Source organism: Lissotriton helveticus, chromosome 2_1 (genome assembly GCF_964261635.1).
Source record: "Lissotriton helveticus chromosome 2_1, aLisHel1.1, whole genome shotgun sequence".
NCBI classification, from domain to species: domain Eukaryota; kingdom Metazoa; phylum Chordata; class Amphibia; order Caudata; family Salamandridae; genus Lissotriton; species Lissotriton helveticus.
In genome coordinates this window covers 1,192,116,053-1,192,134,594 of record NC_136059.1, presented here as the reverse complement: position 1 = coordinate 1,192,134,594, position 18,542 = coordinate 1,192,116,053, and the positions used below count along the sequence as shown (strand labels likewise).

The window sequence follows — 18,542 nt, the reverse complement described above, 5'->3', positions numbered from 1 at the left end:
TTAATAGACCCGGCACCCTGGACTCCTTTTCTTGGCCCTTGATCTCACACTGACCGTGCCGCTGTCAGGGGTACCCCCTTGGGCCAAAGGGGTCACTCACTCATTTATGACTGCCAGTACCATGTCCTCCGAGCCCCAAGTCCCAGCTCACCTCCTCCTGGCCCAACACTCATCTGCTCTTTCTCATGCAGACACTTGGCCTGAGACCACACTCACTGTACCTGGGACTCTAGGGCCCACACGGGGAAGGTCCAAATTGCTGCAGCCTATGGCCACCGTGCTGCTTAGGCTGCAAACTTCACAAAGGGGCCACGATAGGCAACAAGCAACCCCTGCCTTCTCCAGTGGCAAGCCCTATGAAGCTACTCTCCAACGGCAGCAAACACTGCTTCCGGGTCCCATCTGGTATTCCACTGCACGGGATAGGGGTTGAGATAATCTGGGTACTGTCCTCGTACCTCTCTGAAGGCCTCTGCTTCTGCTCTGGCCCTTAATGGGGCCCTACTGAGGTAATGCACGACTTAAGTCTTGTCCTCAATCTTCTAGGTAAACAATGGGAGTAATTTATTTGTATGCTAGACCATCCGGGCACAGTGGTGTTTGCAGTGATTTCTTTGAGAGAAGGATGGTAAAGATGGTATTGGTTTGGAGTATGAGCAGAAGCTACATCCTACCAGGTTGCTGGTGGTATGCCAGTTCATCTATGTATACGACTGTTTCACTTAAGACGATGACATGGAAGAAGAGAACAAAAATAACTTAAAAATAATTTATAGAGGATAGTAACACAACCTGAAGAATAAAAAATTAGCAATACAAATTAATCAACAAGGACTTACACTCCTGAGGTTACTCTGTCCTGGAAAGAGTCCGCTGGAATCCAGTTAGAACCTTTGATGAAAATTGGAATTCCATTGATTTTAAAGTAGAAACTAAGTCCAGGGGATCCAGGTACAGGCTCTTGTACAAGCTCGACAGTCCGGAAGTAAACCTAAATGGAATACAATTGTGAACATGCTGAAAGGGGAGTAATTATATGGAGCCACATGGCAAGGTAGCTCAAAACTGCATTTTGCCAAAATTGCAATTTTTTTCTAAACATCAACTGGCATTTGGTGCGATGATATAACTACTCAGCAGAAGAAGAAGTAGAAGTTAAGAAAACGTAAGATCAATAGTTAATTGAACCTTTATTAGCGTAGCCAAACTAAGGAGAAATGGTTCTTTCTCGACAATAGCTGGTAATGGCTTTGAGGGAACTAAGGTAAAAGAAGTGATGTCTTGACTCACTATTTCGTTTGTGCTAAACTCCTTAACATGAACCGCATAGCGGTGATGCTCTGGTTGCTCCCTTAAAGTCAATTTTTATTTATTGTTTTCTACAGTGCTATTGAGCAAAAAAAGACACATGTGACAAATGAGTGGCAAGCAAGAATATAAACAACACAGGGTATATAAGATGATAGTAGACACAGTTCGGGTATCCCCAAAAAGACGAGTCTTTAATGGCTTTTTGAAAGAAAGAAGGCCGGGTAAATCACATATTGGTCGACAACGAGTTCCCCAAGTCTGTTGCTCCCCCTGTAAATATCTGATGTTTGACGGGTTACTTGCTGAGTGATGATGTTTCTATTAGGACAGATTTCTTCTGAGGCTTCATTGGACACAAGAAATATTTCGAAGATTGTGGAGGTAAATTGGCCTTTGTAGCCTGATTCCCTTAGATGCACTTCAGAATATTTAGAATGTTTTCCTCACCTCACTGGGAAGTCAATGTAGCTTCATAAGTAATGAGAGAGGTGATCATTCTTCCTTGAGACAAATTAGTTTTGCTGTTGAACGGAGAAAATCTTTTGGTGGATCCATGTATGGCTGAGGAAGCCCACGAAAATGGGGTTGATAAAGTGCAGTTAAGAGATCATCAGTGAGTGGACTTCAGTCTACTGCTGGGTTAGTGTAAGCAGATGCTCAATTTTCTTTTTATAAGGAAGGCTGAAGTGAGAGTATTGAGCAACTGTGTTTATATAATGTAACGGACGAGGGAAAGTGAAAGTGTCAAAACTAAATCCAAGAGATTCAACTGATTAGGCAATTGAGGGATAAACTCTGTTGGCTTTGAGTTTGTTTAGACATCTGTATTAAAACGTATTATAGCATTTAGAGGCGATTTGAAAACCTGTGTTTGCAGGCTAAATAACAAAGAAGCTATCCAGCATCCAGTGTTGGAGTTTCCAGTTGCAGGATTGAAATAGGAGTACATCATTTAATGAAGAATTTTTTTATACATGGTTATGTCATTTGCATGATGATGAGTGGAAATTCCCAAACTCTTGAATATCAAGCTCCTTGGTTCAAAGTATAAGTTGAACAGTGTGCAACCAATATTGAACCCTGAAAGACACCACATGGCACCACATGGCATTGTCACCATCCCAGAGGTGTCACCCCCTATCTATACCAATTCAAAACGACGGAACAGAAAAAAAGGGAAGACCCATCTCAAAACTGGTTCTTAAAATCTCATTCAGTTCTCCAGAGTTTTAAGCCGTCTAAAGCAGCTTTCTGTGATGGAGGTAACTGATAAATCCAGAATAACCATTAGACAGGAATCTCCCTCATCTAATGCGCAATGAACATCAGCTAAATTTTAAGGAATGGCCCTTCAGTGCTACAGCCTTGGTGAAAGCCCAATTGGTAGTCTTCCAAAACGTGGGTATTGTCAAAGTAGCTAGCCAACTGGGAAGAGACATTTTCTAATACTTTACCTTGACAGGGATGTTTGGAGACTTGTCATAAGAAGACCAAAATGTTAGGCCACGATTTGTTTTGTTTTAGGGCTGAAGTAATCTATCCCGTTTTAGAGGATATGGAAAGGTTCCTTGGGTAGTTGATGCATTAATTAAGAAGTAAAATGTTTATTGAGGTTTTATGGAGTTTTGCATTTGTGATGTAAACTAGGAGGGTGTCTGTGAAAGTGACAGCAGGGATAGGATGCTTTATCACGATTAAGAAATCATCTGATGGCATGGCCTTAAAAGTGACTATCTCTTCATACTTTTGGGTGGGAGAGGTACCACTGAAAACTGTGCGGAAATTATGGTGTCTCTATGGGATATAACTCTGCTATTGAAGAACTATATACATTGGTTTGCAGTTAGTTGTTAATGAAATAGTTTGCAAAACACCTAGTAATAATGTAGAAACGCTTAAAACAGAAAAGGAGCAGGATTAGAGCTGGGGTGGTTTCTGTTCTTAAAAAATAACACGCTTTTGGTGAGGAAATGTCTTGTTTGCTGTCTATCATTAAAAATTTAAGCTTAATATGAAGCATTGGTGATTTGGAGTGAACTCAAGAATTCTTAGTGTTTGAAATTAGACTTCATTTGTTTACAAGGAAATCGTTGAAGCATGGCTGCTTGGTTTTCAGTATAACGTTTTTAGATAAAGTTCTTAGCTGGAGTAGTCTAATGCTGTTGACAATGCAGTCTACGGTGTCACTGTAAGGATTCAACATAGCATTGACAACTGTTGAGTGATAAAAATGAGCGAGACTAGGAGGGAAGAGATCTTTCAGAATGAAACATGTCATATTTTTCATGGAGCAGTTCCACGGAAAGACCACTGCATGAGATGACAGCTTGTGTCTTTGAGGTGGAAATGCATTTAGTAGGTGATGTGTCAGCGCCCGGAGACCCCACAACCCACCACAGTAAGCCTGAAGGGGAGCCTTATCCCTGAGCAACGGTGAAGGCATAGCACCCCCATACCATACACAAATGCATGCCTGGCCCCCTGGTGGACACCTGCTTGCCATTGGGCAATCCCAAGAGACAGCGGAACTGCACTCTGGAGGCGGTAGGCCTGGAAACCACTCCCCTCCCTTGGTCTTCCCTCCGTTGGGCTCTGGGCCCAAGGTTGGTTTCTAAGAGGGGGGCAATGTGGCTTGGCCCGGCAAGGCAGCCCCTTGGCTGGAAACATTGTGCAGCGGCAGTAGGACCCCACATCCTGTGACAGTGGGGAATCGCAAGGGCAGGACATCATCCTTCCTCCCTCCTCTCGCTCTTCCCGGTCTCCGATGGGAGCCATACTTTGAAATCAGAACAGAAAGAGGAATTCTGCAGACAAGCACACTGAGCCTGTGACACTGGGTTGCGCAGGGGGTCCCAAACCCTGTGACACTGAGACACAAACGAGGCGGGCCACAACACCTCTCTTCTTTACCAGGGCCATCTCCTGGATAATACGTCCTGCATTACAGTTGTGAGATCTTAAATACAGCACCACACCGCCTTAGCACACCCTTCGGCCCACTGGAAAGCATGGCCATAGCCCCAACTGGACAGTTGGTCTCATGTGAAGGGCCAATATCTTGGGAGTGTCCTCTACCGTATACCTCAACACACTGTTAGAGAGCTCTGTACTGATCCCCAGGTCTTATTAAATGCAACTTTTTAGCCCCCAACTTACATACCCAACTATCCACAAACTAGGCATACACTATTCCCTCACCCACATAGCACAGCACAGCCATACCTGGGGACTAGTGTCCAAGTGATGGACCCAGGTGAATTCCCAAGTCCACTGACATGCGAAGAGGAGCCATAGGTAAAAATAAAGGACAACATCTCGGGCCTAAACGAAGATCAACAAATTTACCACTTCTCATTCGGCCATGGGTAATGGTCACGAGGATGAATTCTTGAAACAACGCTCAGCAGAACCTTCTCACACAAACGCTATCCTTTAAGCAATCCAAGCCTCAAGGGAGGTAGTGGAAACCAAACCTGGAGAAGTGAGGGTGTACGATAACTCTACTCCTGCAAGATCTCCCGAATGTAGCTAACAGAATCACTGAAACAGAGGGCAGGGTCTTTGCCTTGGAGAACAACGTCACTGATCTCAAATCTTCAGTCGCCAAATTGCTGCTCACCACTACCCAACTGGAGGCATGAGCAGAAGATGCAGAAATTTTCTCCAGACACAACAACCTGGGATTCATGGAGGAAGCAGGTGGCTTGGCTCCAGAGAGGTTTGCCAAGGTTTTGCCCCACTTCTAATACTTTGCGGTCCCTACACTGGCTTCCGATCAAAAGCCGAATTCATTTCAAGGCTCTTAGCCTTGCTTTCAAAATTTTAAAAGGGTCGGCACCAGAGATACTTAATAATCTCATATCCGCCTATGTCCCGACCCCTTCTCTTAGATCTCTCGGGCAATCCCTTGTGGTTGTCCCGCGTTTCAGACTTAGCCGGATGGACGGTCGTTCTTTCCGTGTGAGAGCTGCGATCCTCTGGAATGCTCTCCCTTTAGAAATCCGCCTGTTAGAGGACTTATTAGTATTTCGTAGGGCCCTGAAAACCCATCTGTTTTAAATGTCATTATCTCTTCTTTTCCGTTCTTTTTAGCGTTGTGTTATGTCCACCATTCCCTGCGCCAGGACGCTCCTTAGCTGGAGCAGCTGTGCGCAAAATAAATAACAATAACATAACATAACATAACAGAGCTTACTGAAGACCTGGCTGAAACCCTGGCTCCCAAATGACCATCTCTCGCAGTGGTTTGCAATGGAACGATCCCTGGCACACAAGTCTCCCTCGGGCACACCTCCTCAACCATTCATTGCCCGAACACTGACTTTTTGTGATAGAGACACCATACTTCAAGAGGCACGAAGAGTCAGAGACCTCTTCTTCCAATCCACACACAATGATTTTCCCAGACTACTCCCAAAATGTACAACAGAAACATAAACCATTCCGTGGAGTGAAGAAGAAACGGAGGGTGATAAATCTACAATACATGCTGATATTCCCTGCCATTCTAAAAGTGATACTCGTATACCCATTTCTTTGACACACTGGAGGCGGCCCCGAACTGGGCGGCCATGAAGAAGACCCTCTGCCCCCACCTCAGAGCCAACCTGTCTGACTCCAGAATGGTGGAATGGCTGGAGTCAGAACCCCTAGCGCCCATGCTCTTGGCAGACAGTGAGATTCTGAGGGAAACAAAGCTCCACTCACCGTGCATTGGATTCCAACATACAGGACCCGGCCAACCCCAGGTGCCCATCCCCCGGGTGGACACAGATGCGGGGCCTAACCTGGACTTGCGCTCAGCGGGTCTGAGGAACTACAGACCGCCCTGGAGACCCTCTGGAGCAGCAGATCCTCTGAAGCCCACCTTAGTCTATTAATTTAGCCGACAGCCTTGAGCATGTATTCTCCGTTATTGGTGGTCCATCTCTACAGTCTCGACAACCTGGGTTAACTGTTTTGGTTTTATGTGTTTTTTGGGTGACAGATGCTTCTGTGAGGGAAGTGTGGGGTGGAGGGAGTTGACAAAAGAAGGGTTGTTATGTTGTATTTTACTCTAACATTTTTCTGTAGTTTGTGCTTAAGGGACACCTATTACACACCACATTATCAATCTATTATGGCCCAGCAACTCACTACTACAGACTCGGTCAAGGGCATGATGCCCATACGACCACTCAGCACAAACCATAAATCATTCAGATCAAAATGCTAATTTCACTGCACTCACCTGGAGCATCAAATGTCTCTTAGACCAAAGTGAATTCGCCAACTAATATGGTACTCTGTATACCCCCGCACCCTTTGCCCAGCAGACAAGGCTAACCCCATATTGCCCGATATCCCTGATCCAACCCTATCTTTCTCCCAAAAGCAGGATCTCGACTGCCCCATAACATTGGAAGAAATCGGAGATGCCTTAACCAAACTGAATGCGGGAAAGACGCCCGGCCAGACGGTTACATAACCAAATACTATTGGGAATTACGCAAGATACTCTCACCTGGACTGCTCGACCTGTACATAGAAGCTTAAACTAATAATGCATTGCCTGGGGGTTTACATCTAGCAACCACAGTAGTCATTCACAAAGCTGGGTGTCCCCCTGAACTCTGCGCATCGTACAGGCCTATTTCTCTAATCAATGCTGAAGTAAAAATGTTTGCAAAGATTCTGGCCTGATGGCTCATTCAGGTGCCACTGACCTAGTTCACCCCAATCAAAGCAGATTCATGCCGGGATGCAACACCTGACACGGCATTAGACATTTGTACCTCAATTGGCTAATAAGTCAGATATCCAAGGCCCATGTGCTCTACTCCTCATCATTTTCGAAAAAGCATTTGACTCCATCAACTGGTCCTTCTTTGTTGCTGTACTGTGGCGCATAAGCCTAGGCCCAAGATTTAGTTGATACATCGGTCGTCTGTATTCCTCGCCACAGACCTGGGTGCCCTTTAAAGTGACGCCTCTGATCCCTTCTCATTCCGTAGAGGCACAAGACAAGGCTGTCCCTATCACATCTTCGCCCTGGTGAGCGAACCGCAGCCTCAACTCATTCACTGCAATGCGCAAATGCAGGGTTGGGGCAGGGGAGGAGAAGAAGATGATAGAATCTCATTATACACAGATGACGTGCTCCTTTAGCTCCAGAACCCCCATGAAACTGGAACCTGAATACTGCATATCTTATCACTAGATGAAGAAGAGTTGGGTCTCCATACTAACTGAGCCAAATTACTTCTGGTTCCCCTTCCAAGAAACCTGGAGGCCGAGGCGTGGCAAGGGTCAATCTCAATCCAAAGGCTCAGTTCCCAATACTTAGGAATGCATATCTCCGTGCTTCCAAAGTTGACCTGCTCCCTCAACCTAGACTTCCTGGTGGTCCGTATGAAACCAGTCTTTTGCACCTGGGCCCTGCTCTCGCTACATATCCGACGCAGCGTAGCACTGTTCAAAATGACAATCGAACCATGCTTTCTCCATGTTCTGTGGCTCCCAATTGAAATCCCCACTGCCTGGTTGTGAACTCTCACCTCGAATATTGGAACCTTCCTATGGGCCACACAGGCACCCCCATAGCGTTCGAGTGTTGTCAGCACACACATGATGGCCGCATGGGAAAGGCAGATGTTTGCTTCTTTTATTGGGCCTCCCAATTCCTGGTAATCAACGATTGGCTCTAGGTAGACCCATCTAGAATTAGATAATGTCTTATAGATACTGTCCTGGGGTCTACTCCCCCAATGACTCCCTGAGCACCAGAGTAGTGGTCCCGGTGTAGTGTGCTGCACTGCTAATGATTATTTACAACAAGGGGTGGTGATGGACAGAGTCTCTGAATTAAGCAGAGTACTCTCACCCAGTCAAGGAATCAGGGCTAGATCCAACACCGTTTTTAGCTCATTGCACCATCCCAGTTTCAGAACCTGGCTGTATGCAAATTAGTCTGTCCCTGGCCCAGTGCATCATGGGAACAGGGCAGACCAGACTACAAAAGCCAATTCTTACACTGGGAAGGAAACAAGCTTCCGGGGACCGGTTTCTGGCATTTCAGCCGTCTTCGGCCCGGCTTGCTTGAATCCTGATGGTGCAATGAGCAAGGGACTCACATCTGAGTATACCCTTCCACGCTTAGGGTGGACAAAATTATTTACAACAAGGGGTGGTGATGGACAGAGTCTCTGAATTAAGCAGAGTACTCTCACCCAGTCAAGAGATCAGGGCTAGATCCAACACCGTTTTTTAGCTCATTGCACCATCCCAGTTTCAGAACCTGCCTGTATGCAAATTAGTCTGTCCCTGGCCCAGTGCATCATGGGAACAGGGCAGACCAGACTACAAAAGCCAATTCTTACACTGGGAAGGAAACAAGCTTCCGGGGACCGTTTTCTGGCATTTCAGCCGTCTTCGGCCCGGCTTGCTTGAATCCTGATGGTGCAATGAGCAAGGGACTCACATCTGAGTATACCCTTCCACGCTTAGGGTGGACAAAATTATTTACAACAAGGGGTGGTGATGGACAGAGTCTCTGAATTAAGCAGAGTACTCTCACCCAGTCAAGAGATCAGGGCTAGATCCATGGTGATGGGCTGGAATATGAAACTTATACAACGCACGCCAGTATGACAGGGTGCTTGCTTATCCAAGTTTCAGAATCAAAAGCATTTGTCAAATGGGCCAAAATAGGGATCACACACCGAGGAAATGTCTGGCGGGTATCAGCTATGAAATCTTTCCCAATTCTCCCTCTCCACCACCCAATTTCACAAATGCCTGTGTCTGAGACACGCATTCTACTGCTACTGAGGAGACACCACTGATCACCCAGAATGTAATCAACTCGAGGCTAAAATCCTACAGGGCTCAATAGGGAAAGGGAGGGATCTATCAGAAAAAACTGAACACACGTCCTTAACTCCCTCAACACATATGACTGCTTTAAACAGAAATGGGACTTTGGGTGGGTACTATGGAGGAGGCAGACTGTAGATGTTGGCATGGGCCACCGCACCCTTGCCATATCGGCCCGCCTAAGACTTATCCACCTACCTCACTAGCTATGGAGAGCGGGCTAATGGAACACATCTGACTGCTTCAGGTGCTCATCGCCAGAAGGGGACTTCTTCCATGTAACCTGGTCGATATATAGAGCCAGAGGGTGCCCTCAGAAACTCGACAAGATGTGGGGGTATTTTACAGGTTTTTTTATGGTACCACTATCAACAAATAATCTCGATAGCTATATCTAGAATCCAAGATAGCATACAGGCACATTCACAAACTGCGACTATTGTCAAGATGTAAATTTCAAAATATTGAACCATCAGTCCAGTACATATGAACGAGATCCCACAAGAGTGATGCAGAGGTATCCAATATAGGTCACGGAGGGCTGGATGACGGCAGATTTCCAAGAAATGTACATCGGATACATTTATATACAATTACTCTAAATAGGACTCATTTTCAGAATCTGTGATGAGTTATCCTCACAATCTGGCTTGGATCCTCAAGACACGTGTAGGGTTCCTCAAATAAAAAAAAATTGAAAGTTACAGTACACCAATCAATAGTGCAGTGTAAATAACATAGCAGACGTACATTTCCAACACCTGTAAAGCATGATTGCGCAACAGCTTGAAAATAAGAACATTTAGGGGCTGGTTACTAGTTTCCCATTAAATTGAAATTCCTGTGCAAACATCTGTGGCGGCTGTCACAAACAAAAAGTGATGAGGCGGGTGGAGGGGGCGGAGGAAAGCGCAGGAGGGGGTTAATGATAGTTTTTTTTTAAAGGAACCTACCTGAAGCGGCTTGCCCCCCCTGTGCTGTGCTGCGCTGCCCCGCACCAAGCCTCGATGTTCTTCCTGCTCCCAGCCGACACTGTGACAGCATTCATACTCCCTGTGCAATCCCCGTGCTGCTCTCAAGTTATGTTTGGCCTGAGCGGGCTGCTTTGACGCTCCGTCCAGGACAGCGAGTCCGTGTTGTTTCTCCAACCCAGCTGTTCATTACAGCCCGGTTGGAGAAACCTGAGTGCGCATGTGTGTTTGGCCAGCCTAAGACAGCTGCCAAACACACATGCACACTTAGAAGTGCACAAAGCAGTCATCCTCTTCCCTCCCATGGCCCCGGACCCGCCCCTCCCTACGCCTGCAGGCTCAGCCACCAAGTGAAAAATAAAATGATGAGAGAATATCGTTTTCTTGTTCACCTGCTAGCTCTGAGCCAGTGGGGCGACACTCCTGCCTATGGAAAGGAGCCGCCCCTGGCAAACACCTGTTTGCAAATTATAAGTGCTGCAATAATGTTTGCCAGTAATACATTTTTTAACCGTTAAATTTCAGAAGTTCAAGCAAGTTGGAATTTAAGGTGTGAAAAAGGGCCAATATATACTGAGACATACAGGTCTTATTGCGGTACCACAACAAAACCCACGTTATGCCCCCATTTCAGAACACAATTCGGGATAGTTGAAGACTGCTGCACCCAATATTTCAAAGCAGCTCTATATTGGCTTTAGACTCATGCAATATTCATCGCATCCAACACCAGGGCCCTTGTAATCAGGCCCTTAATTCTGAAATTCATAGCCAACGTTCTTAGAAGAGACGCTAACAGCAGCAACCATGCCAGTACCAGCAGCAACAATGTATTTATAACCAACTGTTTTGGTGAAGAACTTTCTTAACTTATTGCACTATCCACTAAAACAGTGAATACACCGACCAGGTAGATGGGCATCAACGGAGAGACAGTAAAAGATGAGCTATATTGAGAGATGGTAAAAGATGGGCCTTAACTGAGAGACAGTAAAAGATGAGCTATACTGAGAGATGGTAAAAGATGAGCCTTAGCTGAGAGACAGTAAAAGATGAGCTATACTGAGAGATGGTAAAAGATGAGCCTTAGCTGAGAGACAGTAAAAGATGAGCCATACTGAGAGATGGTAAAAGACGAGCCTTAGCTGAGAGATGGTAAAAGATGAGCCTTAGCTGAGAGACAGTAAAAGATGAGCTATATCGAGAAATGGTAAAAGATGGGCCTTAACTGAGAGACAGTAAAAGATGAGCTATACTAAGATGGTAAAAGATGAGCCTTAGCTGAGAGACAGTAATCAATGCCGGTTACCTTTGCTGATTCCTCAATCCTGTATCCTCCCTCAAAGGCAAACGTCACGGACACGTTGTAGCTAGACTGGTTCCCATACCCATTTGGCCACCAAGGCTCCACTGAAACACTCTAGGGTAAAGAAGTAAGGGAGACAAAAAGAATTAGTATTAAGTTTGCATTTATCAATTATATCATCCTGGACTCTTAACCAAACCTTAAAAAAGTAGTGGCTGCCCTGAATAAATATTTAACCCTACCACCAGCATTTTCTTAAGGAGAAATCCCTTGAAAAAGAATGCTGGACATGAAGCTGTGTGGCATGTAGATTAGAACAGTTTTCATGCTGCACTTTCACAATTTTCTGGTAAACACTTCCTGTCTTCTGCTAAAATGATTACACAGCTGTGTGCACGTCACTTTAGTAAATAATATGGAATTCCATGTTGGTTTGTTTTTTCACAACAGATGTTATTGCTGGCAGACACAGCAGGCCCAGGTTGCACCAGGGCCACAATTGTATATCAATCATAAAGATGTTAATTTTAACAATATATAGGTGTCGCTGGATGAAATATGTAGAAATTTGAATTAAACACAAATAAAAGTTATAAACTAGAAACAACAATGTCACAGGGTCCATATGCATATCGTCGTACAACGTCTCCTTTCGCAACCATATGAGTACAGATACAATTATTATTAACAGAAATTCCATGTTTGTTCCTTAAAACTTGCACATTGAGTGGCATTTCAAGGGTTTAAGGTTCTATGGTTAGTGTTCTGCTAAAGAATCTGTTATGTAGTTTATGAAAATAACATTTTAAACTTTTAAAAGGCCATATCTAGCGGGGACTGTTCCTTTTTAGGTCGAGCTGGCGTTGGAGCGCGAAGCGCTCCCGCCAGCGATACTATAGTCACCTTCCTCCCTGTCAAGGGAGTAACAGCTGTGAACGAGCCCGATACAGACCTGGGCACGAGCCGACCCAGGTCTGTGAACGCGCTTCAAGGTTGAGCAGCTTGTGCACGTTTGTTGGACGTCAGGCGCCGCAAGCGCTGCCAGACCAATTATCCCAGCATGAAACTCTACTTCCTGAGCCACAAGACCAATTATCCCAGCAGGAGTCTCCACGTCCTCAGGCGCCGCAATAATTATCACAGCATGAGACCCACTTATCACAGCATGTCAACAGGCGCCCCAGGCTGCTGGAGCACTCAACTATAATTAATGTGCAGTTGAGTGCTCCAGCAGTGTGGGGCGGCTCTCTGCATGCTGTGATAATTATCACTTTGGGGCCTCATGCTGTGATAATTAGGGCGGCATGCTGTATTTGCAGCACTGAACATTTTCAAAGAAGGCATTGGAGACACTCACCCTCACTAACCCTCACGCCCTCACCCCCTCACTCGCCCTCACACCCCCTGACCCCTCACACACCTCCTCACCCTCACACCCCCTCACCCTCACACACCCTCACATACCCTCACACACCCTCACTCACCCTCACACACCCTCACACACCCTCTCACCCTCACACCCCCTCACACCCTCACACCCCCTCACCTTCACACCCCCTCACCCTCACTCACTCCCTCACCCTCACACCCCCTCACCCTCACACTGCCTCACACCCCCTCACACCCCTCACCCTCACACCCCTCACCCTCACACCCCTCACCCTCACACCCCCTCAGCCTCACATACTCTCACCCTCACACATTCTCACCCTCACACCCCTCACATACCCTCACTCACCCTCACACACCCTCACACACCCTCACTCACCCTCACACACCCTCACTCACCCTCACACACCCTCACACACCCTCACTCACCCTCACACCCTCACCATCACACCCCCTCACCCTCACACCCCCTCACCCTCACACCCCTTCACCCTCACACCCCCTCACCCTCACACCCCCTCACCCTCTCACCCTCACACCCCCTCACCCTCACACACCCTCACCCTCACACACCCTCACCCTCACCCCCTCACTCACCCTCACACACACACCTTCACATACCCTTACCAGCATAGCATAACATAGCATAGCATAACGAAACACAGCATAGCATAGCATAACAAACAAAAGCATAGGATAGCAAAAGCAAAGCATAACAAAACAAAGCATAGGATAGCAAAACACAACAAAACATAGCATAGCAAAACACAACAAAGCATAGCATAACAAAACACAACAAAACACCATAGCATAGCAAAACAAAGCATATCATAGTAAAACAACAAAACATAGCATAACACAACAAAACATAGCAGAACAAAACATAGCAGAACAAAACATAGCATAACAAATCATAGCATAACAAAACATAGCATAACAAAACATAGCATAACAAAACATAGCATAACAAAACATAGCATAACAAAACATAGCATAACAAAACATAGCATAACACAGCAAAACATAGAATAGCATAACAAAACAAACCATAGCATAACATAACAAAGAATAGCAAAACAAAACATAGCATAGTAAAACCAAACAAACCATAGCATAACATAACAAAGAATAGCAAAACAAAACATAGCATAGTGAAACAAAACAAAACATAGCATAGCATAGCATAACACAACAAAACAGCAGAACAAAACAGCAGAACATAACAAAACATAGCATAGAAAAACATAGCATATCATAGTAAAACAACAAAACATAGCATAACACAACAAAACATAGCAGAACAAAACATAGCAGAACAAAACATAGCAGAACAAATCATAGCATAACAAAACATAGCATAACAAAACATAGCATAACAAAACATAGCATAACAAAACATAGCATAACAAATCATAGCATAACAAAACATAGCATAACAAAACATAGCATAACAAAACATAACATAGCATAACAAAACATAGCATAACAAATCATAGCATAACAAAACATAGCATAACAAAACAGCAGAACATAACAAAACATAGCATAACACAGCAAAACATAGAATAGCATAACAAAACAAACCATAGCATAACATAGAATAGCAAAACAAAACATAACATAACAAAGAATAGCAAAACAAAACATAGCATAGTAAAACAAAACAAACCATAGCATAACATAACACAACAAAACAGCAGAACAAAACAGCAGAACATAACAAAACATAGCAAAACAAAGCATAGGATAGCATAGCAAAACATAGCATAACATAACTTAAAACAAAACATAGCATAGCAAAACATAGAATAGCATAGCACAGCAAAACATAGAATAGCATAACATAACACAACAAAACAGCAGAACAAAACAGCAGAACATAACAAAACATAGCAAAACAAAGCATAGGATAGCAAAACAAAACATAGCATAGCAAAACATAGCATAACAAAACACAGCAAAGCATAACACAGCAAAGCTTAGGATAGCAAAACACATCAAAGCATAGGATAGCAAAACACAGCAAAGCATAGGATAGCAAAACACAGCAAAGCGTAGGATAGCAAAACACAGCAAAGCATAGGATAGCAAAACACAGCATAACATAGCGCAACATAGCGCATAACATAGCGCATAACATAGCGCATAACATAGCGCATAACATAGCGCATAACATAGCGCAACACATAGCGCATAACATAGCGCATAACATAGCGCATAACATAGCGCATAGCGCATAACATAGTGCATAACATAGCGCATAACATAGCGCATATCGCATAACATAGCACATAGCATAGCGCATAACATAGCGCATAGCGCATAGCATAGCGCATAGCATAGCGCATAACATAGCGCATAACATAGCGCATAACATAGCGCATAGCGCATAGCATAGCGCATAACATAGCGCAACACATAGCGCATAACATAGCGCATAGCGCATAACATAGCGCATAACATAGCGCATAGCACAAAGCATAGCGCATAGCACATAGCATAGCGCATAACATAGCGCATAGCACAAAGCATAGCGCATAGCACATAGCATAGCGCATAACATAGCGCATAGCGCATAGCATAGCGCATAACATAGCGCATAGCGCATAACATAGCGCATAACAGCGCATAGCATAGCGCATAACATAGCGCATAGCGCATAACATAGCGCATAACATAGCGCATAACATAGCGCATAGCATAGCGCATAGCATAGCGCATAACATAGCGCATATCGCATAACATAGCGTATAGCGCATAACATAGCGCATAGCGCATAACATAGCGCATAGCATAGCGCATAACATAGCGCATAGCATAGCGCATAGCATAGCGCATAGCATAGCGCATAACTTAGCGCATAACATAGCGCATAGCGCATAACATAGCGCATAACATAGCGCATAGCATAGCGCATAGCATAGCGCATAACATAGCGCATAACATAGCGCATAACATAGCGCATAGCGCATAACATAGTGCATAACATAGTGCATAGCATAGCGCATAGCATAGCGCATAACATAGCGCATAACATAGCGCATAACATAGCGCATAACATAGCGTATAGCGCATAACATAGCGCATATCGCATAACATAGCGCATAGCATAGCGCATAACTTAGCGCATAGCATAGCGCATAACATAGCGCATAGCGCATAGCATAGCGCATAGCATAGCGCATAACATAGCGCATAGCGCATAGCATAGCGCATAGCATAGCGCATAACATAGCGCATAACATAGCGCATAGCGCATAGCATAGCGCATAACATAGCGCAACACATAGCGCATAACATAGCTCATAGCGCATAACATAGCGCATAACATAGCGCATAGCACAAAGCATAGCGCATAGCACATAGCATAGCGCATAACATAGCGCATAGCACAAAGCATAGCGCATAGCACATAGCATAGCGCATAACATAGCGCATAGCGCATAGCATAGCGCATAACATAGCGCATAGCGCATAACATAGCGCATAACAGCGCATAGCGCATAGCATAGCGCATAACATAGCGCATAACATAGCGCATAACATAGCGCATAGCATAGCGCATAGCATAGCGCATAACATAGCGCATATCGCATAACATAGCGTATAGCGCATAACATAGCGCATAGCGCATAACATAGCGTATAGCGCATAACATAGCGCATAGCGCATAACATAGCGCATAGCATAGCGCATAACATAGCGCATAGCATAGCGCATAACATAGCGCATAACATAGCGCATAGCGCATAACATAGTGCATAGCATAGCGCATAGCATAGCGCATAGCATAGCGCATAACATAGCGCATAACATAGCGCATATCGCATAACATAGCGTATAGCGCATAACATAGCGCATATCGCATAACATAGCGCATAGCATAGCGCATAACATAGCGCATAGCGCATAACATAGCGCATAACATAGCGCATAGCATAGCGCATAGCATAGCGCATAGCATAGCGCATAGCATAGCGCATGGCATAGCGCATAACATAGCGCATAGCATAGCGCATAACATAGCGCATAGCATAGCGCATAGCATAGCGCAACATAGCGCATAGCATAGCGCATAACATAGCGCATAACATAGCGTATAGCGCATAACATAGCGCATAACATAGCGTATAGCGCATAACATAGCGTATAGCGCATAACATAGCGCAAAGCACATAACATAGCGCATAGCATAGCGCATAACATAGCGCATAACATAGCGCATGACATAGTGCATAGAGCATAGCGCATAACATAGCGCATAACATAGCGCATAACATAACGCATAACATAACGCATAGCGCATAACATAGCGCATATCATAACGCATAGCGCATAGCGCATAGCATAGCGCATAACATAGCGCATAACATAGCGCATAGCGCATAACATAGCGCATAACATAGCGCATAACATAGCGCATAACATAGCGCAGAACATAGCGCATAGCGCATAACATAGCGCATAACATAGCGCATAACATAGCGCATAACATAGCGCATAGCGCATGACATAGCGCATAACATAGCGCAACATAGCGCATAACATAGTGCATAACATAGCGCATAACATAGCGCATAACATAGCGCAACATAGCGCATAGCGCATGACATAGCGCATAACATAGCGCAACATAGCGCATAACATAGTGCATAACATAGCGCATAACATAGCGCATAACATAGCGCATAGCGCATAACATAGCGCATAACATAGCGCATAACCTAACCTAACCAAGCATAGCGCACAACCTAACCTAACCAAGCATAGCGCACAACCTAACCTAACCAAGCATAGCGCACAACCTAACCTAACCAAGCATAGCGCACAACCTAACCAAGCATAGCGCACAACCTAACCAAGCATAGCGCACAACCTAACCTAACCAAGCATAGCGCACAACCTAACCTAACCAAGCATAGCGCATAACCTAACCTAACCAAGCATAGCGCATAACCTAACCGAGCATAACCTAACCAAGCATAGAGCATAGCCTAACCAAGCATAGAGCATAGCCTAACCAAGCATAGAGCATAGCCTAACCAAGCATAGAGCATAGCCTAACCAAGCATAGAGCATAGCCTAACCAAGCATAGAGCATAGCCTAACCAAGCATAGAGCATAGCCTAACCAAGCATAGAGCATAGCCTAACCAAGCATAGCATAGCCTAACCAAGCATAGCATAGCCTAACCAAGCATAGCATAGCCTAACCAAGCATAGCATAGCCTAACCAAGCATAGCATAGCTTAACAAAACACAACAAAACATAGCATAACAAAACAAAACATAACATAGCAAAACAAAACATATCATAGCCTAGCAAAACATAGCATAGCATACCAAACACAACAAAACATAGCATAGCATAACAAAACATAGCAAAACAAAGCATAACACACACCACACACACACAACCACGCACACACAACCACACCTAACTATCTATCTATCTATCGCCCTCACTCTATCTATCGGCCTCACTCTATCTATCTAATCGCCTTCACTCTATCTATCGCCTTCACTCTATCGCCTTCACTCTATCTATCGCCCTCACTCTATCTATCGCCCTCACTCTATCTATCTATCGCCCTCACTCTATCTATCGCCCTCACTCTATCTATCTATCGCCCTCACTCTATCTATCTATCGCCCTCACTCTATCTATCTATCGCCCTCACTCTATCTATCGCCCTCACTCTATCTATCTAT

The 18,542-nt window shown here is 44.8% G+C and overlaps 1 protein-coding gene across 1 annotated transcript in view; it reads right to left on the bottom strand.

Annotated features, from left to right (window-relative positions):
- Positions 1-18,542, bottom strand: part of MANBA (mannosidase beta) — a 286,149-nt gene that overhangs the window by 117,031 nt on the left and 150,576 nt on the right. Inside the window, exons 7-8 of the mRNA XM_078676071.1 lie at positions 11,446-11,556; positions 840-991 (exon numbers count right to left, since the gene is read on the bottom strand). Coding sequence (XP_078532197.1) covers positions 840-991; positions 11,446-11,556 — 263 coding nt within the window. The remainder of the gene's footprint in view (positions 1-839; positions 992-11,445; positions 11,557-18,542) is intronic.